We start from the raw sequence: 26,327 nt of genomic DNA, 5'->3' as shown, positions 1-26,327 counted from the left end.
AGCAATGACACGTTCCAGAGAGGAACACGACTGGCCTCTGGGGCTTCGCTCCAATACTTTTTGCTTTACTTTGTTTTTGTTTTTCATTATTCAAAGAAAACTTGTAAAATTGTTTGATTAGTGCTGGTGGGGTTGGGGACGGCTGTACTCACCACATTCATCGTGTTAGAAGATGCTCCGTGATTTGTCAGCTGAGTCACAATGTTTTCATGGCCCATAAAAGCAGCCACATGAATCGGCGTGAGTCCAGACTGCCAGAGACACAAAAATATGCAGCTTTGTAGCACTGGGAACTGCTTGCTAAAGCACATATAACCTCATTTCAAAATGCACTTTTTTGTTTGTTTTTTCTCAAAACAATGGCATATTTGATTGAAATGCTTTACATCTCACTTTATTGTTTAATTCATGATCTCCATGTATGGAAACCCTTTTCTGCCTCAGATTAAAGTTTAAAATAATGTGAGATGTAAAGTTGCAAATGCTGAGAAATACAGTTGCAATTGTGAAACACAGTATTCTGCAATTACAAGAAATAACAACAATTACTAGAAACAAAGTTACCACTGCAAGATTTAAAGACACATTGCCAGATATGTGAGATTTTAAATGACACTATGAGAAATAAAGTCAAATTATACATTTTAAAGTTGCAGTTATTGGGAATCAAGTCAATATTTTGACATATATAGTCACGTTGCAAATTATAAAGTGACAATTTTGAGTTTTATAGTTGCATTGTCTGACAAAGTTGCAATTATGAGAAATAAGTCACAATTGGAACATATAAGTCACAAATAAACTATAAACTATTCTGAACTATAAAGTTTTTATAGGTGTAGAGGTGTAAACAGGCTTTGTAATCTAATTTAACAGCATACTATTTACATCTGAGACATAGGAACAATCAGAAATGTAGTAGGGACATTTTATAAACCTTCTTAATTTGGGCCATGAATATTAATTAGGTGACATAACATTCATATCAACTTGGCTCATGAATATTAATTAGGTGACATATTTATCTGATTTGTTCTGAATTAGCAGTCAGCTGGTCTTAAAGACACTGTTCTTCACACCATAAGCAAGTAAATAGAACTTTAAAATACATAAATATGTTCCAAAAAGTTCAGTGGGACAAAAGTCTCTCCAATTATAATGGTTGCTACAACCCTGGTTTCCACAGACATGCAACATTTCTTAAAAGGGATAAACAATATTTCTTACAGTTCTTAAGCTGTTGATTGAAATAGACCACAGTGTACAGCAAAGCAAGCTCTGCAAATAGAAAGAACCTCTCTCTCACCTCAGTCACAGCCTGAATGGACGCTCCGTGTTTCAGAAGCAGCTCCATCACTTTAATCCTGTTCTTCTTGCAAGCGATATGAAGTGGTGTAAAACCATTCTACAGAGAGAAAAAAGAGATTCTGGTGGCTTTTAATCCAACTTTTTAATTAAAATCTGGGTTGCTTTTTCCCCATAGCCAGATGACTGAAGAGTTAACAAAGCTTTGCTTCCAGACGAATGAAAACACGTGGCTCTTGCTGCTCAATGCTTTGGCAGTCTTTCTAAAGTTTTCTTTCTTTCTTCCTTCCTTCCTTTTTTCCTCATAAAGTGCAGAGACACGCCCGTTCTGTAACCATTACTTCAGAGGATGACAGTATTCACTGCGCTCTTTGCCAAAAGTGGCTTTTAACTGATTGCCATGGTGCTGTGCAGTAACAAAACGTTACATGTCATGATCTTCCCTCCAAGTGCCCACACCATCTAAGGTGAAAGCCAAAGGGAGAAAAAAAAGAATTCTGGGATTTTACGAGACTCTACAGATAAGCTCCGTGTATCTGATGCATATTGCACACAAAGCTGGAAAGCTGAGTTTAAACTTTACTGTAAAAAATGTTTTTTCAAAGTTGTAAATATATATATATATATATAAGACTTGGAGTATGTTTTACAAGAAAATTAAATATCATGTCATATTGTATTACTTGCTTTTGCTTGTTTGTGAAATTTGTGCAATTTCTGAGTAAAAACTCAAAAAAAAAAAGTGTAACAAATAAATATAACTGTAACAAATGTAGCAAAAAATTGTGTTCTTTTAATTTATCCCCCCTAAAAAACCTGAAAAATATTCTCAGCTCTTTTCAACATTAATATTAATAATAACGATAATAATAATAATAATAACAATAAATGTTTTTTTTTTTTTTTGTAGAAAATAAGATTGTTAAAAAAATTTCTGAATGATTGTGTGACTGGAGTAATGATACAAAAAAATTAGTTTGAAATTCAGCTTTGATTGTTCGTAATACACTGTTTAACTGCACTCCCAAGTGGATATTAAATTATGTTTTGGGATAATTAAATATATTCTTAATAAACTACAAACATAAAATTATATACTTTTATTTTGTTCTGACATTCTTTCTTGTAACTCCTCACTCACAGTGGCACAGCTGAATGAGAGACTCATTATGGGGGTCTTTTTCTTCTCAGGTGTAAATCACAATTATATTCATGATAGTTGACGCCTACTCGCATATGACTTTTACCAACAAAAAGTGTCTTGGAAAATTTAAATCAATATATTGTTTTCTGTAAGTGAGTAAAGGAGATGATTTTCACATAATTTAGAAAGAAAAATTCTAGGCTACAAGCTCCAGTTCTCAAAAATCCCGGGAACCATTGTTCTTTATGTGTTTTTTTGCCTTATTCAAGTGATTTAACATTTTTAGTTTTTCACTAACCACGCATAACTTTTTTCCTCAAAAACACAATCATGTACATACATGTATTTCACATATTATTATAGCCCAGTTTGTGCTGATTACAGTGAGATTAGACTTTACCCATTAAGATATTTATAAGAAACTGAAAAAGCACACGTCGGGGCATGACAAAACTTCTCCAGGCCCCAAAAATACCCTAAGACTACAGAGGGTTACCCTAACCCACTCATACAGGTTTTTAACAAATTCTAAAGGCAGAATTTCTTTTTTGGGTGAACTATACCTTTAAGTAGATTGGTCTTTTGCCAAAATAAGTTGTAAAGTGTACCAGACCTTGTTCCTATAGTCAAAGGTCTGGCTATGAAACATTGGAACATTCCACTTGTGAATGCAAGACTCACCAGTGCTTTGGCGTTAGGATTGGCCTTCTTGTCCACAAGCACACTGGCAACTTTGTAATGTCCGCAGTGTGCAGCGACATGCAGGGCGGTCAGGTAATCGTTGGTGACGTCGTCCACAGGCACTTCATGATGAAGCAAGAGCTGAACGCAGTTCAGATGATCTCCTTGCGTGGCCATGTGCAATGGTGAAAGGCCATTCTGTTGAAACACACAACAATTTAGGTTATGAGGAAACAAAATAACTGAAGAACTTTCACTTATCAATTCTCTATTTTTCAGCTGGCGTCTCACAGGAATCACAGATGGATCTTTTGAAGAATTCAGAGAAGCAAAAGTAAACATTCAACTTTAAATCTAATAGAGACATAATTCCCCATCAAAAACAACATTTGGGTTATATTGTCACTATTTGTACTAAAACAATTGTTCCATTGTTACACTAATCGGCTGGGATATTAGTCTGTGACCATGTTTTGCTTTGCTTTGAGAATCCAGAAAAGCGTTCAGTGATGCAATGGAAAAATAGAAGAAAAAATGAGATTGTCACATCTGTATAAACTTAAAGGAACAGTTCATTCGAAAAATGATTTCATTCCCATGCTATCATGTCTTTCCAAACCCATATAACCCTTACTAGAACACAAAAATGTGCTTTCAATGGGTTTCAAAGAATATTTGTATTTAGTAATATTTATATTAATGAATTTAGCAGACACTTTGATCCAAAGAGTAACAAAAGCTGAACTAGATTGATCTGAATTAACTTTGAACTAAAATGAATAATGACAGTACTGTCTTCTATACAGCTGTTTTACAGCAAAAACATTGTTTCATAATTGATTAACACTGCTGTTTTCTTGTTTATAATTGTAAAGCTGCTTTAAAACAAACAGATTCTATAAAGTCCTATGTAAATAAATATTGCAAGACAAAAGGAGATGCTTAGCAAAATGTCCAGGCTGCACTTTTCCATATAACATTTGCATTCAGCATTTCATTCTGTTTTGCACACAAAGTTCCCATTCCTATTCAATATATAGAAAAGAGCAGCATGAACTTTCTCCAGAATATCTCCTTTTGTGTTCCACAAATGAAAATAAGTTTGGAAAGACATGAGGGTGAGTAAATGATGACAGAATATGAATCTTTAAGTGCAAAACAGCATATCTAACCTTGGTCTTAGAGAGGATGGGTGCTCCTCGATCTAGTAACAACTCAACTACTTGCTCATGGCCGCTCCTCGCTCCACAGTGTAAAGGTGTCAGGCCGTCCTGGATATTTGAAAACAAACACGCACATATCACACACTGCTCCACTGGCAGGTGCCAGAATCTACAAACATCAGCCATCGTTAACATTACAATCCCTCCCAGTATTACCGATGTCAAACACACAATGAAAGACAGCGTTTCACTACTGAAGAGAGAGAAGAGCGCAACATCTGCATGCAATTTCATTTGCAATTTCTCTTCGACGGCGGTGCCAAACTCATGTAACCTGAGGGCTGCGGTTGTTATCATTTATTAGAATCAAATGGCATGTATCCTTGAATTTTCCTTTCCAAATAAATTCCCTGTTCATTTAGAAAAGCATCTTGTGCGTCTAAGAAAGCAGCTGAAACTGGTCACAAATGAACAGCAACTGAAATAGTTTCCTCTGAAATGAAAAAAAAAGGACAGATTTGATTTCTTCCCCATTCTTTTTGAACTATATAATATGAACATGCCATTGTGCAATAAATGTGCTCACTTCCTCTGATGACTTAAATATAGAGCTGGAAAAGATAGACAGTGTGTGTGATTTGACTTCTTGTGGCACTGACCTTGGTTCTGGCGTCAATTCGAGCTCCTCGCTCCAGCAGCAGCCTGACCATGTTGGCATTTCCTCTTTTCGATGCCACATGGAGAGGCGTGATGTCATTCTGCCACAAAAAAAAAGACAAAACTAATTGTCAGACACATAATCAAGTTCAAAAGAACAAAGCAGATTACATGTAAGCACATACTATATTGGTGTTGTGTGACTGTTCAATAACAACTGGCATTGTCTATGTATATCTGATGAACTAATAATAATTTTAAATGGAAGAATTTATATTCATTGAAAAATTGCGCACTTTCAAAGTGAAAAAAGTGAAGTGAAAGTGACATTCAGCCGAGTATGGTGACTCATAGGAGCAGTTGGGGGTTTGGTGCCTTGCTCAAGGGCACCTAAGTCGTGTTACTGCCGGTCCGGGATTCAAACCCACAACCTTAGTATTAGGAGTCAAACTCTCTAACCACTAGGCCAACATTTATTAGTCAGAAAACTTAAATCTTACAAAACAAATACTTATTTGATGTCCCTTCTCTGTGTACATGCATGATTTTTTGACTAATGCTATTACAAATGTCAAAAAGAACAATGGCTAAATAATATAATTTAATGTCAGCAGCATTAAATGTATCCAAAATGAGAATATATCAATATATATATCTCCTAAAAACTGTATTTGTGTTGTGAGCTTTTTATTTTTTATTTTTTACAAACTGAAGGACAAGTCTGTAGTAAGCAACAGCATGCGTTAATGTTTTATTTTACTATTGTATATTTCATAAAAAAAAAAAAACATTATTGGAGGTTATTAATCATACCAATACTCTAAAATCATACAAACATTAATACAGCATTCAGTAATTTATTGTGTCTTAATTTTTCTGCATCTGTGATAATGTTGCTGGTGGAATATAAGCATGATATTAAGTCTTTAGTGAACAATATATGTTCCATCTTAGAGATTTTTAATGTTTCACAAATGAGAGATTCTGTCCATAGCTGCAGTGGCACAGATGAAGTGCACCATCTTCACACTGTAGACAGAAGTATTGGGATACACCACCCTCTAGTGATAGCTTACTAAATCCCTATTTCCTCCACTGCTACTCCACTGCCAGGCTTCTCATTTTCCACTCTCTGCTTGCTTGAGAGAAAACCCACTCTGAGCGATCGTGAAGTGAGAGAAAACATCATTTATTTATTTTAAAGAAACTCTTACATACAGTGATCTGGAACACTTGCACACTAATAAGCATGATACAAACAGTGCTGTGTCCCAGTGCCATTGTTCAGCTAAACAAATTAGAGGATTTGAAATTACTGCCATATGACGGCTAATAAAATCCAGAACTGAGCTGCTTAAATTGAGCCAGTGTTGCTCTCATAACAATAAACATATCATTCTCTTGAAGCTTTTTGGCACTGCATGCACAGACTGGCCCTGAACTGGTTTAGACCATGGTGACCCGTGTGTCTCTCTGCAGCTTTTTGACTCTGACCGTAATTGCACATTACGTCATTTAATTGTGACAAAATTTCAAGCCATGCTTTAAATATGACATGGAGACAAGGCACTGAATATATAGACTGACCCTGTTCTGACCCTAGTGTAGTTCATGAACTGTTCACATCTATGCACTCCTCTCTAACAAAATTGTACAGCTGGAGTTCATGTCCTTACCCTCGCTTTGAAGTCTACGGCAGCCCCGCGGTTCAGGAGCAGGGTCGCTACGTTGATGTTACCATAATGGGCGGCTATGTGGAGAGGGGTGAAGCCACTCTGGAGAGGGACAGAGAGAAATAGAGCACAGGGGTCAAAATGTCACACACAGAACTCTGAAGGCTCTGACCCCAAGTCACCTGACCTGACCTCATCCTCTACATATGAAAAGATGACACCAGGCCAGGCGTGGTGCAGTAAATCAGTAAAACAGATCGACACAGATGAGCTCAGCACAACACTGAAAGAAGACACATCCTTCACTTGATCCCTCACACCATATAAACTCAATCTACAGCAGCTGATTATTTTGTTTGATTTGGTCTAAATATTAAGTTTACATTAATCTCTCCGATTACACACCATACTGGGGTTGCCAAAGATGTGAGTTTTTTTTTTTTTTTTTCATTTTAAAGGATGTACTTTCCTCAGATAACAGCAACCTTCAGACCAAATTTGAATTGACAAACATACAAAACTTTTGTGGAGGTGAACCCATAACATTATGTGTGTGCAGGCATGCATTTAACTATGTGCTGTTAAAACATTAGAACATCAGCAAGTCAGAACTGTTAAGTTGCAAGACAGCGAGAAGAGAAGAGAAGAGAAGAGAAGAGAAGAGAAGAGAAGAGAAGAGAAGAGAAGAGAAGAGAAGAGAAGAGAAGAGAAGAGAAGAGAAGAGAAGAGAAGAGAAGAGAAGTAGAGTCGCTGTTTCTGCTGACACCTGCTAGCAGGAGAATGTCATGCATGAGACGGGACGAATGCTCTGCAGCTGAGGAGTCTGATCCTACACTACCTTCAACCTTTGGTCTAAAGGGCATTTTGATTTAAAGTTTAAAGCAGTTGTAGTATAACACTGTGTTTATTGCATTATTTCAGTATCATGCGAGTCACCATTATAGGGTTTAGTGTTTGTGTGAAAGACACTGTGCACCTTTTATATATAAGCATTGCCCTCCTTAGCTCATAGAAAAGCTGTTTGTGGTGAGCTTTGGTTCATCATGTGACTTTCTCATCACCACCAGTTTTTGGTGGTTATCAGTGCATTACAATGGTTTAAAACAAATATTAGGACCAGGAACAAATCAGCATTAACTAGCTGGAGCAGCACAGACTTTCCTACTGGTCTAGGCTGGTAAATTCAGCAGATCTGATTATTATTTATTGTTGTAGTTGGGGCTCAACTATCCCAGTTTAATATACAGAAACAATAAGTGGGCCACTGGTATGTCAACTTCTTGAGCAGGACTATCTGTGCGACCAATGGCAAATGTCAGAAGAGTTTTGAAAATCGTGATCTTGCAATTCCATTTGGGCCACTAGTGGCATAGAAATTACACAAACAAAAACACACCAACATACACTGTATTACAGAAAATGCCCTGTTCTAAATAAGTAACTCTCTCAGCTGCAGACCTCGCCGGCTAAACCAGAGTATTTCTTCTTCATGTTAGTCTTCCACTGCCCGTTAGTAATAGAAGCGCCATTCTACTGAGACAAAAAAGCAATGAGCAGGGGCAGGAGGGGAAGGGGAAGGGGCGGCAGCCACAGCAGCAGCATGATGTGGGCACTTTGCGAGGTGTGTAGAATCTGTACATGTATACCTCTGTTGTTCTATTCACCATCATCTAGAACAGGACCACCAGAACAGGAGAAGAAAGAATGGTCCAGTTAATGTTCACAAAGTCACAATGGGAGCATTAAGCTGTACGGTGGCTACATCGTGAAGGAGAGCGACAAACCACACATCACACGACATTACAAGGGCTTAACTGGATGGTGCATCTACTAGTTGCCTATAGTTTAACTGTTTGGTAGTTGCTTTAAACTGGCTTGTGATTAAAGATGACACAATTAAGTAAATCTACAATGAGCATCTCCCATCATGCACCATTGATTTACAGCCACCACAAAGTCTGTTTAGATGGATATTGTTTTACATTGTGTTAATCCCAAAACACATTAATCATTTATTGTGTTTGAATGGAAAGCACCATCAAGTTCTAGATGTAAACTAATGGAACGATTTGACTGTATATTGATGGAGGTACCTTGGATTCGACATCTGCGTTGTTGTCGCTCTGCAGAAGCAGCGCCGCTGCTTTAGTATCGTCCTTACGAGCGGCGATGTGCAGGGCAGGCAGCCGTACCTTCCCCTTGGTGTCGTTCTCCAGGAGCAAAGACACCACCTGATCATGACCCTGCTGAAGAGCTACGGCCAGAGGAGTAAAACCATCCTACAAACACACAACACAACAATCCTTGAGTAGTCAAAAGAGATGTAAATCTTAAAGGTATACTACAGAATTATTTTGCAGAGGAATCAGTTGTGATTCAGTATGCTCTACGACAAGTGTGGGCAACACTGGACTTTAAGATCCACTTTCCTGCAGAGTTTTGCTCCAACCCTAATCAAGCACGCCTGAACAAGCTAGTCAATGTCTTCATGAATACTAGAAAAAGCCACTGGCAGGTGAGTTTGGCCAGGGATGGAGCTAAAGTCTGCAAGAAAATGGATCTCGAGGACCAGAGTTGCCCAGCCAGGTGTGTCCAGCCCTGCTGCTGGAGGGCCAGTGTCCTGCAGAATTAAGCTCCAATCCTTATCAACTATACCTGAACCACCGAATCAAGGTCTTCTGATTTACCAGAAACCTCCAAACAAGTGTACAGTAACTGAGAAAGTTGGAGCTAAACTCTGCAGGACACTGACTAAGTTCCTAACTATAATAATATCAGAATATTTTAAAAACTTGGTGGTGTATGGAAATAGTTCACCATACAAGTGTTTTAGGGATGAAAGCCTTAAAAATGTCTTAATATGCATGAGCATACTGTACACATATAACATTTCAGCACACTTCCAGTAAATGTTTAATAAGAGCAACAAAAATCTTTGATAATTCTCAGAGAACAGCTTGACATCAAAATGCCATAATGCATGGGATCTTTTTCATGGGACCAACACAGATCATTAACATGCAAACAGCTCTTCAAACACGAATGTGTTCTCTGGTGCATAATCACTGTCTGAGAGACTCAAGGGCCTGGTACATTCTCAAGGACAGTGACGTCTGGCGCCCTGCTCTGTCATGCACCCACACACACACTTCAAGCCAGGCTAACTAGTGTCTGTCTGCCTCCTTGAAAAGGACAGCAAGGTCACTAGGTATTCTGAGTTCCTGTATGTATTATTGCTAGATAGACATGGAAGTATGTTGTTTCAGAGGGCCGCTGTTAATTTCAGTGAGGTAAGTGATGGATGGATTATGCTCACCTCTGTGGCAATGCTCTGACTTGATCCATTATCCAGGAGGAATTTGATGACCTCCAGGTGGTTTTCCTGGGCAGCCATGTAAAGTGGCGTGAAGCCATTCTGTAGCAGGAACAAAAATACTTAGAATTGTTCCATTCATATTCTCTTTCAGTTTATAAAGCAATAAAGCAATTATTTACATCCCATGCTTAACCATGACTCGAATCCAACATTGGATGACAGCACTGCCTCTGACATACAGCAGGTCCTCACTGCAGTGATGCTGATTTCTTAAACAAAGTTAAACATCTTATCTGATATACCTTCACACCTCAAATATGCAGTATGTCTGGTCATTAGAATTTAACATCTGGCTTCTTTTCGGGTTCAATAGTGTGAACTGAATTGGCCACACCCACATGAAGTTGAATTGGACTCACAATGGAAAACTCAAATTCTGTGTTAATCTGTAGTTATGCAAACACAAATAAAGTCTGGGCCTATAAAGCACCATAGCTGAAATGAGTCAGCTAAAGTAGCTAGCTAGCTAATATTGATAAATGTGGACACTTTTTAGACTCCGGTACAAAAAGAATATCAAACATTTAACAATTTGCAATCAGCCTCCTCGTTCACGAAGTGAGTGTCTCTATTTTAAGCACTGCAGTGTGAGAAAGCAGAACCAGGCTGCACTTGTGATAAGCTCTTGAGATAAAACATAGTCTGTCTCTAGTCTCCCATACACGTGTGTGTGTGTGTGTGTGTGTGTGTGTGTGTGTGTGTGTGTGTGTTTAATTTTGGACTCCCTGAGGATCATAAACGCCTGCACTACTATAACTATCAACCACACCAGCCCTCAAATCCCAACACTTCTTCTCAAAATGGAGAAATAAGAAGGTTATATTTAATGAAGCACTTCAAAATTCTTTTAGAGCTATCTGAGGAGAAACTGAGAACTTAAACATCAGAACTTTACTCAAAAGTCACATTCTCTGTGGTGCTACAGTGGATTTTAGCATGAACTGACTTTTATGGTTGGCCTTCTCTTTCAGATCAACCACTGTCATGACAAAGCAACAGTTTGAAAAGAATCTAGCTGAAGAAGTTAGCTGTGTGTATATCATAACTGTATAAATAGCTACCTGAACAACAACAAATCCAGTTCAGTTAGCGGTGGAAAGTAAAACGAACTAAATTTTTCTGTGGTGTGGCAGTTTTTTAAAGTATTTATCTAATGAACATGCTGCTTTTCATAAATGTGTTTTACGCCCTTTTATTGTTGAGTTTTAATGCTGTGACCATAATCCTGGTTCAATAATTAAAAACCTCATTCTTTTTGTCATAAATTATATAATCTGAATAAATTACCATTTTAAATGATGTTGCCCCCTTTTCAAATCTTTAACGCAGTTAGTTTTATTTTCAAATGTTTTCTTTTTTTTTTTTGGTGATGTTAATTTTGTAGCTAATCAGATATTAGGCACAGACAAAATCTGCTGTCATTTTTCAAAACGTTGACATCAGGGGTGATGCTTAACCTCAAGCTAATGAAACGTTCTTTCGCTATTCGAGCAAATGGGAATGCAAAATATATATATTTGTGCTGTAGAAGTTTACTCAACTATCACGACTTCTGCTGCTGAGAAACCCGGAAATGTGAAAAAGGTCCATATTCTATAGTAGCTGTACATACTACTGTGTTCTGTACATGCTATTTAGTTTTATTCTAAATGGGATAAAATGTTTTTCATTAATAACATATTCAAACATATTTACTGTCAATACAGATGCTAGCCATATTTTCTCACTGACATGACCCCATCTCAGAAAATTGGGGTTTTAAGAAAGTTTCCCTTCTGTAATTATGACTGATTAATTATGAGGAGGAGTTCATGTGCGTTCAATACTATCTTTCTGACATGACTTAAACGCATTGTAAGAATGGAATCATGTTTTACAGTAAATGAAAAGCCACTCATTCTCTGTCAAGTGCTGACTGTACCTGAGACTGGGCGTTGATAATCGCTCCATTATTCACAAGTACCTTGACGACATCTGCCTGTCCAGCGAGCGATGCTATGTGCAGAGCAGTGTTTCCTTTCTGGAATCAGAATAACACAAGAGAACAGTCTGACTCATAGTGAGCTGTGTCTTTTGGCATGCTTCCTCGTTATTTCTGTCTCTGTTCTGGTACTGATGAAAAGTGAATTCTTCAAAGTGTAATCTGAGTTTCTAAAACCATTACTGGAATCTTCCTTCTTGAAGATCCTCAGCATGAATGAGCAGATCCAGCCCTTGGTTGAGGCTCATAGTCAACCTGAACATCAGGCAACAGTGACTTTGAAGAAAGTCATGTCATTGCTGAGTAACACACTTATCATGTTTAATTCATATGCTTAGTCATCTTTACTAGTGCAAATAGTGTATTAATAGGGGTGTGTTATAATATCTGATCTGGTAAAGTGGGTCTTACCTTTGTTGCAGCATCAACAGTGGCACCAAGTTTAATAAGCTCAGCCACAACCTCCACGTGGCCTTCTTTAGCTGCTAGGTGAAGAGCGTTCAACCCATTCTGCATCCCGAGAAACAGATGAATCATGAAAATATATTCACTATTTATCTATATTATTTAAGACTACAATGAGGCATATCAGATAAAAAATGGTTCATGATAAATCAAATCTAAATCAGATCTACTTAACAATAGAAATTCTCTTACGCTCACCAAGACTGTTTTTATTATGTCAAAACAGTAGTTTTGTGAAATATTATTACAATTTAAAATAACTGTTTTCTATTTTAATAATTCCTGTTGATGCAAATCTGAATTTTCAGCATCATTACTCCAGTCGAGTGTCACATGATCCTTCACAAATCATTCTAATATGCAGATTTGCAGCTCGATAAACATTTACCAGTGCTAAAAATAGTTGTGCTACTTCATATTTTTGTTGAAACCATATTTCACTATTCACAAGAGAAGAGCATTTATCTGAAATAGAAATGTGTTGGGACATTATAAATGTCTTTACTGTCTAGTTTGATCTAGTTTGGTAGTATATAATGTAGTACATATTTAAATGTTAATTTTACAAAAAGGAAGGTGTATGACCTGGTTGCAGATGTTGATGTCCACACCAGACTTGATATAATCGAGGGCTTTCTCGAGGTTTCCAGCTCGGGCTGCTCTGAGGTAACTGGCATTACTGTCAGTCTGAAAGAGAGAGAAATAACAATCAGATCTTCCAAAGAATTTCAATTATCATGAGGGAGAAGGATATATATATATGTGTGTGTGTGTGTGTGTGTGTGTGTGTGCGTGCGTGCGTGTGTGTGTGTGAGTGTGTATAAATATATAAAGTTTAAAATAATATATATTTTTTTTGCAAAGCAGAAATTAGAGAGAAATGTTTTTTTAAATGTTTTTCAAATAATGTCACAATAAATAACAAATTCTTCATCTGTATGTAAATTCATTTTCTTATCTATTTCCTTTTGGGGTAATATGTGACCAGACATTTCTTGATTTCTTTAAGATTCCAAAGAAAACATGAAAGAAATTTGTTTTAACATGTGTATGGTAGCCTATATCGTAAAAGAAGAAAAAAATCTATCCATGCCTGCTGTTTAGGTCTATCTTTATATTATAAACATGAAATGACATTCAGTCTCTATGCATGTGATCATCCAGCCACATGCTAATTTTAGCAATTTGTGTTAGCTGTAATGAAATAGCATTTAACAACAACAACTGTCCATCCTAGTTTAAATAACTAAAATAATTCAACACCGAGGTAAGTGCAGTTCTGATACATGACATAAATAAGCATGTAATAACTGTAGATCTGAAAATAAGGAGTAGTCTGGGTAAACAGTTCAGAGTCCAGATATTCACACACTGACAGAGAGAGAGAGAGAGAGAGAGAGAGAGAGAGAGGGTGTGTCTGCTGTTGCTGCAGTGCTGTAGTCCTGACACACCCTGACACACACATGAACACATGCTGTCTGCATCACAATGCATAAACACACACTCTTCTGACCCACCCCAGTTATCACATACTAGAATGGTGGGTCTAAATTCTAGTCCTCGCAACCCTAGACTCTGCACATTTTGTATGTATCTCTTATCATTACAGATATCTGTTCAATTCAATTGTAAGTGCCCTGAGAAGTGGACACTGCAGGATATTCCTTAATGATTCCAAATTGTATTTAAATACAGAGGTATATTATATCACATTTCACACTTCTTTCATCTGTGTGTGAAGACGCTGCAGGCAGTAGGTATTAATGAATGTTCCGAAGTAAAGTAAACTTCAACAGATTTCCTGTCCTCAGGGAATAGGGAGCAAAGAACACTGTGCAGGCATCATGTCATTCGGAACACTCTTCTAATGATTTGGTTATCTGAACCAGGTGTGTTAAATAAGAGAGACATGCAAAATATGCCGAGCGGTGGTACAAAATGACTGGAATTAAGAACCACCGTACTAGAACATCCATGAATTACATAACTAAAACTGGGAATCAATTTTCAAAACATTTTATACTGATATTCCAGATCTTGATTATTTTATATTCTTCCAATTTAAAGTCTTCAAGCACAGTTTTCATACAATTTGGTAGAATATAGGCTAATCAAAAAAGAAGACATTATATAACATGTAGTAATTGAAATTGTATGAATTTGCAATATTCATAAACAAAATACTGGTTATAATAGTCACAAAATGTGTTCTTCATTAACTCTTTCTCTGCCACTGATGAAACTTTTCTATTATTCATTATACAATGCTTTTCTGCCTTTGTCAAGTTATTCTGGCAAGATGTGTTTTCAGTTTTATATGCTAGAGGGCGCTGTTATGGATTTTCTTAAATAGCACAGCACTTCTGAACCCAAAAACATGTGAAGAAGAAAATTAAATTTTTGTCGGTCTTTGACAAAAAATTATATTCTCTCAGCTTTTAGTGGATTTTTATTTATTTATTTATTTGTTTGTTTTATCTAACTTACCAACATTCAAAGTGTTGATCAAATAAAAATTAATGTGTCACTATTAAACTGTTACTCATCTGTTTGAACATCATAGCAACAACGCAGCATTGGCTCAACCAATGGTGTAAGTTTGGCACGTGGCTATCTGTTAGATTGATCAATAGCAAGGGAAACGTTCAAGAAATATGTTTGAAACTGTTATTTTTACAATTTAGATCGGTGATGCTATTGGTGTAGAAACAATACACTTCTCCTTTAAATAAATGATTGTGTAAATCTTGTGTAAAGCGGCCTATGATATGCATCCAAAAAAATATTGTTGTAAATATTTAGTTTGGGTTAATTAGTAATCATTTCATACTCCTTCAGTTTTTCACTTCTTCTAACAACAGCAGTGCCTGGCTTCTGTCCAGATAGCGAAGCATGTAGAAATGTCATTCTCTGTCTAGGTGACGTGGGCTCAACCTCTGCAGTGTGTGGGAGATTCCTTTGAACATCTCTCTTTCTGTGTCTGCCTCCCTCCCTCGCTCCATCTCTCTCTCTATATCACTAGGAAAAACACAGTGTGTTCTGGAAAGGCCTCAACAAAACCTGCATTAAATCTTTCTTCATTATGAAGCAGGACTGTGCAATATACTGTAAATGGATTAATTGGTATATTGTTTTCTTGGCAATATAAAAAGCTAAATTAAACATTGCAATCATTTTAATTAGTTTTTTATTTATTTAGCCATTAAGACACTAGACTAAATTAAATACTTTTTGACCATCCATTTCAATGATTCACTTCATAATTGACTCAATGCTTCATTTGCATTAGCACTTAGGAATGTTTATGGCATGTGCCATTTTTATTAATTAAAATGTTGGAAACTTCACAATAAGATTTGTTAAAATTTGTTACTGCGTTGGGTATCATGAACTAACAACAAATTTTAATATATAACATGCTTTCAAGAATAACTCACAATAAGGCGTTAAAATGCATAGGGTCAATTTTGTTCAGTCATATTTTAGTATTACTGAGATACTACTACCGTTTAAAATATTTATAAAAACGAATGAATTTATATTAAAAACTTTAAGTCATTATATTTAAAGAGCCACACAAATGGGAAATCAAAAATGACCTGTATTACAGTGTATGATGTAGCTGTCCATCAGTGTAAACAATGTGCAAAGTAATTAAACCAAAAAGTACACGATTTATAAAGTTATTGGCTTCTAAAGTAAGGAGTCGACTCTGAATCACTGAAATGAGTCGTTATAGATTTCAAATCTTTTGCCCATCTCTATGTACGTCACTAGGAACACTTTGCATAATAATCTCCGCCTACCGTCTTGGGAGAAACGGAATTCTGAACTGCCCCACCCCCCACGCACAGACGCTCTGGTTGGTGTGATAGCATCATGTCGAGGAGACGGTGTGTTTTTAATTGTAAAGGCAAGTTTATTTTATTTTCACTGCCAAAGAATGAAAATCAGAAGAACCAATGGCTAAAATTCATTTTTACCACAATACCAGAGCAGTACAACAAATCCCTTTTGTTCTGTTCACAACATTTCACTGATGACTGCTTTTCTAATCTCGGTGAGTACCACTCACACAACGCGAAGTATGATTATGAAGTTATGCGTCTGTTTTCTCCCGAGCGTCTTATCAGTATGTGTGCTGTCTGCAGCCTGTCTGATCAGTGCTGATCGTCATGTACAAACACGTCATTAAAATGAAGTATAACGCCGTGAATACTCAACGAAGAGACATGAGAGAGATATCTATAGGAAGCTTGACATGTCTACTTTAAAACTAAACAAGTGCTGCCGAACAGTTATTCTGTGATAAAGTAATCCATATGAAAACAACGCTATGTCTGTTTTTCATGTCTCCCTTTGTTATATGTGACCACGCCCCCGCGCTGAACGTGCTATTCAGATTCAAACTGAAGCGCGCGGTTTGAAAACACCCACACAGAAGAAAAAGCAGCAAGACTGTTCAATTTTTTTTATTTTACTGTTTCCTTCGTGATGAGAGGAATAAGACATAATTCACCCCAAACAGATGCTAACGCATAGTTTACCGTGGAGGTGTAAACAACCAATCAAACCTATGTTAGTTGACCAATCAGAACACAGTATGCTACCGAAAGGTGGGGTTTAGGAAACTGAATCTTTTGACCAGCTTCGCGCGAACCGTTTGGGGATCTCTGAGAATTGAGGTAATTTTAAAATGATATTTTGACAAAATGACAATGTTTTTTAACCTTGGATGGATTTAAACCTAATGTACAGAACTTCTAAACAGTGATAGGAAGCTTAGAATTTTCATCTTACTGGCTCTTTAATAAAATAAAAAAAAAGAAGAGGAAAAAAAATAGTTTTAATTCTTTCCCACTAAACACTGGACATCAGATAGATGTGCAGATCATTGATCATATTAGGTCTGTCGGTCCATGACCATTTCTAAACATCTATTCGATGTCCAAACTAGGTACACTATTTGGACGTCCAACCATGACCCAACATTTGATATTTTAACTGGGTAATTTTTTTGGACGTCATTTGGACCGAATTTGGACATCCAAAAATTACATGAAAAAGATGTCACTCTGATGGTAAATTGTGCAGTGGGTTAGTTAAATGGTTACGTTACATGGGGATCAAAGAGCAAGGAGATGCAGGAAGTTCTTCAACATGGAATTTTAATTCAAAGACGTGGAAAACACAGGAACTCAGACATTTCAACAACCAACATTTTAAATACGTGACTTGATGAAGGGAGTAAGAGGAACACCTGGGACTAATGAAACTACATAGGAAACACCTGGAAAGAACACAATGGGGACAGGAACACACAAAAAACATGGGACTGAAGGTGTTTCTCAATGTCAAGGAAGGATCCTCGGAAGCCAGTATTTCGAGGATGATACGTCATCGACATCCATTGAAGGACTGTTCCAATGTCGAGGATCCTCTGAATTTCAACCAAGGACCAACCAGTCCTTCGTTCAAAGAATATCCCATATACAGGAAAGGATGCTTATGTGTATCCTTCATGCTCTTCACGCTCTCAAATCACCCACAATCCTATGCGTGCAGCTTTGCTATCTAACGTTAGTTCAAAAATTTTAAAATGTCGAACGTTAACGTAGTCGGAGCGTTAACCGTTTTTATTTACGTTACCAAACATTTGTTATAACTCTAGTAAATATAAATATAGTTTGACGTTTAAATGCCAGTTCAAATTACTACCGTATTGATATTGTAAATTATACAAAAACAAATAGTTAACTGAACCGGACATGTCATTTAACAATTGGTTGCGTCAACGGCATTTCTTTTATAAATAACTAGTTAAGTTGTCCAACGTAATTTAATGATACCATTCAGAGCGTTATTCAAACGGACCTTTTCACTGACGTAATGACGCAATTACGTGCACTTGCTAGCCTGTTCCATTTACGTGTTCTCTGTATGCTAAAGAGGAGTCTCACCTAGCCTCTGAAGGAAGTGACTTGGAAGGATCAGTCATACCAAGGAAGTATCCTTGACATTGAGAAACGCCTAGAGTCTGACATAACGTCCGCCTCTGGAAGGCATGACCTCATGCCACATAACATCCAAAAGGGAGAGGGGATGGGCGGTCTGGAGGTCCCTCAGGACAGACATGGGACAGTAAGCGGTACCCAACTCAGGGTGACTATGGCGGAGCAGGGGACATGTGTGACCATGGCGAACCAGCCTCCGTGGCCACGGCCCCAAGTCCCGCCTCGGCCTCTATGACTGGAGCCTTAATAATAAAACCCCTCGCCCACCCCAAACCAAAAATACTTGGGGAATCAGGAGCCCTCCCTGGGCTTGACTCAGGAACAGGAGCCTAACCTGGGCAATGTCCTGGGGCTGGGCTGACACTGCAGCGAACTCTGGGGCATGAGCAGACACCCTTCTACTCACCCCTAGTTTCCTCTTCTGGACTGGGGGGAAAAGGCATGGTCTGCGCCAAGACTGGAGCAAAATCTGGGGCCTGGTTCGCCATTGTAGCAAGCTCTGGGGCTAGAGTCGACACTGGAGTGAGCTCTGGAGGAGCATGCAATGGAGGGCACACTGGAAGGCGTTTACTAGGAGCGAGCACTGGAGTGAGCTCTTGGGCTTTTTGAGGCTTGCCACATTAATGTACGTTGGACTTGCCACATTAATGTCCTTTTGGCTTACCATATGAACCAGACGCAGGATTGGGTGAGCCACAGACAGCAGTGGTCTTGACTTGGGGCCGGCCGGCTGATGTTTCCTGGATCAGGATTGGATCAGTGTCTCTCCAGACACCGGGTGCCTCCTTCCAGCCGAGTTTAGTGGTGTCTGGGAGCTCCGCAGGGTGATAGTAAGTCATCCCGATCCGGAACAGCATCACCAGGGTTTCCCCCTCGAGGGAGCTGGCAAGAGCATGAAGGCAAATGCCAGCGCATACGTTACCAGGACATGGCTCGCATGAGCCACAGCGATGAACATTGCTCATTTACCCATAAGGCACAACGCGATAAGGAAAACAAAACTTTTAAACAACGGGGAAAAACGGAGAAAAGGCACCGCTTACTTTTTCAGTCGGCTGTTTTGTCACGTTACAGGGATCGAGGAGCAAGGAGATGCTAAAAATAAATTTTCAACATGGAATTTTAATTAAAAGACGTGGAAAACACAGGAACTCTGAAGACATTTCAACAGCCAACAGTGAACTCAACCCAGGGAACACATTAAATACATGACTTGATGAGGGGAGGACGAGGAACACCTGGGACTAATGAAACTACATAGGAAACACCTAGAAGGAACAAAAGGGGGACGAGAACACACAAAACACGGGACAGAGTCTGAAATAAACAATGAAATACTGCAAATACAACAAATAAAAAATTATGTTAAGTTATGTTCTTTCAAAATACATATAATCAGATATAAAAAAGAGCAATAAATGAGATAAATATATTGTCAAATGTCAAAAATGTCACTAGCTACTAGACAAAACTGATTTATCGGGGGTATTTTTTTGTAGAGTATACATAAATTTAATCCAAAATTATTTGTTCAGTATCCTGGCAGGCTCATGTATAGATTTAGAAAACAAGATATTTCTTAAAAAGAACAAGGAACTTGATAAATGTGTCACTACAAAGAAGCCTCCCTCATTTATAAAAGACCAAAAGGTGAAATGAACTCGAGAGGCTAAAACACAGTGAAGCAAAATCTCTCCTGCCAGCACAGAGGCCAAGCAGAAGCATTACAGGAACACACACGCTAATACCGTGAATAAATATACATTACAAATTATTCAGAATTTGGAATGCATTTTAAGAATAGTATTCCCATCAGCTGCTTAAAATGACCAACATCGCTGTATGCTGCTTGAAAGCGGCTCTGATGTAAACAAGCACACATGAGAAGCACTTTAATGTGTAATGTGCCAAAGATCACTGTGGCTGAGCTCCAGAGATGCAGTCGGGAGATGGGAGAAAGTTGTAGAAAGTCAACCATCACTGCAGCCCTCCACCAGTCGGGGCTTTATGGCAGAATGGCCTGACGGAAGCCTCTCCTCAGTGCAAGACACATGAAAGCCCCCAAGGAGTTTGCTAAAGAAACACCTGAAGGATTCTCTGGTCTGATGATGGCCTTAATTCTAAGCACTATGTGTGGAGAAAACCAGACACTGCTCATCACCTGTCCAATACAGTCCCAACAGTGAAGCATGGTGGTGGCAGCATATGTTTACACTGTTTATTATAGCCTAATGTTTGTAAACATTTTGTGTCTGCATTATGTCTATTTCTGAATGAAATAATCTTTTTTTGTATATTGTATATTTATATATGTATATTGTATATATATATATATATATATATATATATATATATATATATATATATATATACACACACGCATATCATATTTTAACCATACAGCAAACCTTTTTAATTATTTTGATAATTTACTGAAAGTAAATGTCTTTTTAAACCGTTTAACTGATTATTAATCAGTCAAAATTAGCTGATACAATTTATTGCATTTATGAGCACTCAGAAACCGGTGACTGTGAACGAATCAGCACAGCTCGTACGAGCTTTTGTCATCGTTGAATCTTTCTCAAACGTTTCCAAATGTCGAAATTGGGTTGCGCATCTATCTGTGGATGATGGTGTCCATAACTTCAGCGAGCGGAGCTTCTCAAAGTTGGGAATAATCAAAGGAAAGCTGTGGTCCTCAGTTGGGCAGGAAAGGCTAAGCATGCTGGCGTTTGAGTGTTGAATGCACATGCACCAATGCCCTTTATGCGCTGCAGCATCTCAGGCCCAATTTGGTCTTAATCTGGCCCTGAAGGCGGTGCATTGTCATTGAGACTTGCCTATGATGAGTTCACAGCTGAGCAGACATTTCACTCATTGGCTTCACCGTCACATTTGCATATGCCGTACTTACTGCTGGAATTTTGTGATTGTTTACAGCAAATTTCAAATATTAAATGGAACGATAAAATAACATTATTAACCAGTTAATGGCCATTTCAAATTTTTCGATTCTGTTGGGAACTATAAAATTTGATTTTGTTTCTGTTTCTGGTTCTGGTTCTGTTCCTGTCTAAATTTCATTCGTTTCCGGTTTTCGATTTCGTTCCTTGAACCGGTTCAGAGCCCTGATTGAGATTATAACAAATGTAAATCAGTATGCAAGACAAGAACAAGCCATGATCTGTACAGACGCCTGCTTCATCCATATTACAAGCAAAACATGTAATGCAAGTTATGGAGATTATGCAGTCATCAGAAACGTTCCCTTTACAGCAACAAAAAAGTCGGATGAGCACATCCACTGATTCTTCTCACACACACACACACACACACACGTTGTTTGTCTTTATAATTGGAGTTGTCTGCAGGGAGGCGAGTGAGTGAGGTGTTTTAAGCTATAGAGAAAAGCTGTCAATTGACACTATAGCAGTGTGCTAAAAGATAACAATGCATGCATGAAGAGAGCTGAGTGTGTGATGTGTCTGTCCTCATTCCTGATGCTCTTCAGTGTGGAGTGCAGATAGAACAGGACTGCAGAATGAAACAGCATCCTGTGTCACTTAGATACAAATCTCATAAAGCACAGAGAATTAAAATAAAGGTATAGGTGTTCAGATTCCTATGGCTAAACATAATCATACCATCTTTCCTTTTAAAAGGGACTTTTCCTTATTTATATTATACTGCATATTAGATTGATTTCTGAAGGATCATGTGACACTGAAGACTAAATGGCTGCTGAAAATTCAACTTTGCATCACAATAATCCATTTTTACAACATGTTTGAAGCCCAGTTTTGACCACACTATTTGATCGGAATGTGGAAGCTGAAGGTTTTTCCCTCAAGGGTATCTAGACATATTTAAGTGGTAATGTCTCTTTCAAATCCATTGGTTTAAAAAAAAAAAAAAATAGTACTATAGGATAAAGTGCATTGATGAATAGGCACAATAAGAAATGTATTACAAAATTTAAAGGAGCCACAATATTGTGCTTTTTTCTAGTTGAACCAGTGACTGGGTGGGCAACTGGTATAGTCAAGAGTGTGTACCAAATCCAGCATTCCTCTCAGACAATGTTCGAGGCATCAGGCAGCTGTTGAGAACATTATTGTATGCAGATGCACTGCTATAAGATGTGATTCCATGTTACATGATCTTGGGCAAATCCGTATTGTAAATGCTTTGAGGAAATCCTCATGCTGGCCAAACCGTGGGAAAGCAGCTTACAAAGTTAGTTCACACTGACAACTGTAGAACAACACATCTGAAAAACAACGCTGGTTGCACCACATGACTGATAAATGTTAAATAATATTATTATACCAAATATTAATAACACTGAAGCAAGGTTTTGTGAAAGTATAATGTTTTATGGGAATGTGACCTGAGAAATTGGCATCGGTCATTTAATCACCCATATCAGTCAACAACTATCACAGAGAACCAGGTTAGTCAGTTAGACAGTTCAACAGAACCTGATACACAATCCAATTCACACTCAAACAAACTGGACTGCGTGCAGAATTCAGCCTCTGCACTGAATGAAGATCAGACTTACATCAATCTAAATTAAAAGCTCACAGTCGAAACGTCCCACTGCCTTCCTGTTGCACTGTTGCAACCGGAGCCCTTTCGAGCACTGCACCACTACAGTCCAACCATGCCCCGTAAACACCACACCATCTGCACTCAGCCAAACTGCACATCTAACCCCGGACAAGATCAAACCCGCCAGCTTCAACCTTTTAACATTGTTTCACAGTAGAACTTACTGATTGCACATCTATTCCATCCTCCATTGCAATGTTTGCCCTGCAGTCCTGAACGATCCCGGTAATCAATGAGCTAGAATTTGGAATCGGCCACTCTGGAGATGCATTAAAGCTGAAAACTGAAAACAGTCCGTGTAAACTTTAAGATACTATGACTATGTAAAAAGGAAGTTAGGGTACTACATACGGTTAGCATTATTACCCTATGTGCCGCATAAATCCACTTTATCATCAATACGGATGCGGGACATTAGCACTGTTAGCCGTTCCCAGCTGTCACCCACTGCTCCAAGCAGCTCTGCATACTTTATCGGATGGGACGGCACTTACCATATTTGTAGGCACTAGTGGTCTCTCTCCTGGCTGAGTGTAATCATGATCTGGTGGACCGAAATAGCAGCAGGCCCCTCCATGCAGCAGGCCTCCCTGACTGGAATCTGTCCTGCTCGAGTCTTATTGTCATCCTGCTTATCAGCTCTTTTTACGTGCCCCCCTCCCGTCCCCTCCGCTGCACAAATACACCGGCACAGGCGGACAGATTCAGCACAACTCAACCCGCCGCTACTGTTAGGAGCCAGTCAGCCATGCTGGAGTACAGCAGCCCAGCTTAAGGGGGATTTGGGGGCATTTCCTCAGGTATTATGAGCGCATGCGGTATAGCCCTGATCCAGGCTCTGCCAATCAGCACCTCAGTGCCTCTGGACTAGACTGGACTAGTTTGCCCCTGTCTTTTATCCCTCTCTCTCTCTCCTGCTCGCAGTGCTCCGGGAGGTTGCAGCAGTCTCTGCCCGCATCAGCAACATTACACCACCAGCACCAGCCAACCCCCTCGTCTCACACACACACACACACACACACATTCCTACCCTTGTACCCTTCCAGTCACCCATCTCATTAATTAAATCAATGCCACCGGCAGTAATTCACAGTGGAAATTTGAAAAAGCCTCACCTGTTCACAGTTTGAGACTAGATATTACATCACACTGTCAAAAAAGAAACATCTTTAAAAACAATGTTAGTTAAATGGCTGCTTAAAGTTGAAGTGTGTCATTTGTGCACCAGTTATGTCACCAAACTGAACTGATCTTCACTAAGCCCCACCTTAAAAACATCACTGACCAATCCTATCTTAGCAACTGTTGCTGTTATATTATCAGAAAAGCTTTTGCTGTTCAGTGTAATGCTATGGAGGATCTGTATGTTTGAATAGTTTAAAAAGCAGTTTTATGGTAAATTATTGTTGTTGGCACTTAAAAATGTCTGAATTTTAATGCATTAGATACAAACTATAAAACCAAGCGGAATCTGCAAAAAGAAAAAAAAAAATATGAATTTGATTTTCTTACTGTTCAACTAACTGTACTTTTCTGAGACAGGTTTTCGGTCATTTGTTTATTTTGGAACCAATGAACTTGAATGTGATTTTTTTATCTATAAATATATAGATATATGTGATTTTTTTTTATCTATAAATATATATAAATACATATTTTTTATTGTGTATTAAGTGTCCAAATACTTTGTTGATTAAACTTCTTTTCAACATTTAAAAATGGTACTAAGGTGTCAGAGAGGCAGGTACCTAAGATAGAAAAAGTACATCTCTGTACCCCTAAATGTGTATTTTAAAGGTACTAACATGTACCTTTTAGTACATATTCGTACTTAAAGTGCACACACACACACACACACACACACACATTTTATATATATATATATATATATATATATATATATATAAATGAATACTTTAATTCAGGAAAACTATTTAATTGATCAAGTAAATATACTTGATAGTAAATATATTTAGAATGTTACAAAAGATTGCTATTTAAATAAATGTAGTTCTTTCAAACTTTCTAAAAAGTACCACGGCTATACCTTGCAATATTACTTCATATTACAGCCCAAGTAAGCTTATTATTTAATTATTTTACCACTTTATATGCACGTTTTACTAAAACAAATCATTTATTCAATTAATTTCTATGAAGCCTTCTGTAAACCATAAAATTAGTAACAAAGTGGAGAGGAGCTCAACAGTTGGGTCAATAGTAAAAAAATTATTTAAAAAAAAAACTTTTCCAAACATGTTTCCCGAACACTCACTGTCTTACACTGGTAAAACAAACAGAAAGTCAGTGTTTCTGAGTCAGCGTGACTGGATTCTCACACAAACACGGCTATGTCTTGATAGAGCAACAGAGTCACTTGGCGTTATCATAGTTGTCTCTAAAAGCTGAGACAGGAGAAAGTATTTTAACAAAAAAATACACCAATGGCCTTCAAATCAGAAAACAAAAGGGAAACATTAGTAATAAAGAAATGCTTGTCCTGATTAGTCCTTTGGTCCAAAAACAAAATACCAGTATTAACTCATCAAATCAATGCTCCACTCATGATCACAGACAGATGCTCATGTTTACTGAACACTGACCTCAAAAACACACATTTAAATACAGAGGGACACAAGCTGAGGATCTGTATGCCTCCTCAGTAGTGCAGTGTTGCCATAGCAACCCAACCCTCACTGCAGAGCGGACGTGAGCCCTGAAATGGAATTTGCGGAGTAGTTAAAAAAGACACAGAGGATGATCTTTTTCACTTGAAGTGCCATCGTTAATAACTATGCTAAATATTATAAGGCAGACTCATACTGGCCATCAGAGGCAGTCAGGAAAAGAGAAATTGCTCAGCTGGCACTTTGCCCGGCTCGTTTTTATCTGCTTACCTGTACTTGTAATTATCCATTACTTTATTTTATTAATATACATAATAAACTAAGTTGGGAGGGATGCTGTTACAGTACAACCATGAGATCCCCATTAATTTTCAGCAGGATAGGCAGCAGAACGGGGGCGGCTCAGCACCTCTTGCAAAGCTGACAGAAGTCGTGCATGAAAGATAAAATGACTACTGAGTGAAAATATGCACACACAAAAAAACATAATTTCTTTCATTTTTAAAAAAAATTGTTTTAGAAAAAGCAGCATTTCTTTAAATTGGTTTTTAGCTCTAGCATTTATTAACACTGTTCATTACAGTAAAGGCAGCACCCCAAGGATGAGGTGATTGTGCATGCTGT

The 26,327-nt window shown here is 38.0% G+C and overlaps 1 protein-coding gene across 42 annotated transcripts in view; it reads right to left on the bottom strand.

Moving 5' to 3' along the window:
* LOC113056336 (ankyrin-3-like) overlaps window positions 1–26,327 on the bottom strand; it is a 146,476-nt gene that overhangs the window by 62,667 nt on the left and 57,482 nt on the right. For 30 of the 42 annotated variants that reach the window (XM_026223038.1, XM_026223029.1, XM_026223054.1 and 27 more), the window contains exons 2-13: window positions 13,031–13,132; window positions 12,392–12,490; window positions 11,921–12,019; window positions 9,940–10,038; window positions 8,717–8,902; window positions 8,270–8,293; window positions 6,627–6,725; window positions 4,953–5,051; window positions 4,303–4,401; window positions 3,131–3,328; window positions 1,307–1,405; window positions 153–251 (exon numbers count right to left, since the gene is read on the bottom strand). In XM_026223038.1, coding sequence (XP_026078823.1) covers window positions 153–251; window positions 1,307–1,405; window positions 3,131–3,328; window positions 4,303–4,401; window positions 4,953–5,051; window positions 6,627–6,725; window positions 8,270–8,293; window positions 8,717–8,902; window positions 9,940–10,038; window positions 11,921–12,019; window positions 12,392–12,490; window positions 13,031–13,132 — 1,302 coding nt within the window. Of the gene's footprint in view, window positions 1–152; window positions 252–1,306; window positions 1,406–3,130; window positions 3,329–4,302; window positions 4,402–4,952; window positions 5,052–6,626; window positions 6,726–8,269; window positions 8,294–8,716; window positions 8,903–9,939; window positions 10,039–11,920; window positions 12,020–12,391; window positions 12,491–13,030; window positions 13,133–23,240; window positions 23,360–23,427; window positions 23,544–23,570; window positions 23,797–26,327 lie in introns of those variants that run through there. The other 12 variants (XM_026223023.1, XM_026223039.1, XM_026223049.1 and 9 more) reach the window with 5 other exon arrangements.

The sequence above is a fragment of the Carassius auratus genome, chromosome 37 (assembly GCF_003368295.1).
Source record: "Carassius auratus strain Wakin chromosome 37, ASM336829v1, whole genome shotgun sequence".
NCBI lineage: Eukaryota > Metazoa > Chordata > Actinopteri > Cypriniformes > Cyprinidae > Carassius > Carassius auratus.
The sequence above is the reverse complement of the archived record's forward strand: the minus strand, read 5'-3'. Positions and strand labels throughout refer to the sequence as shown.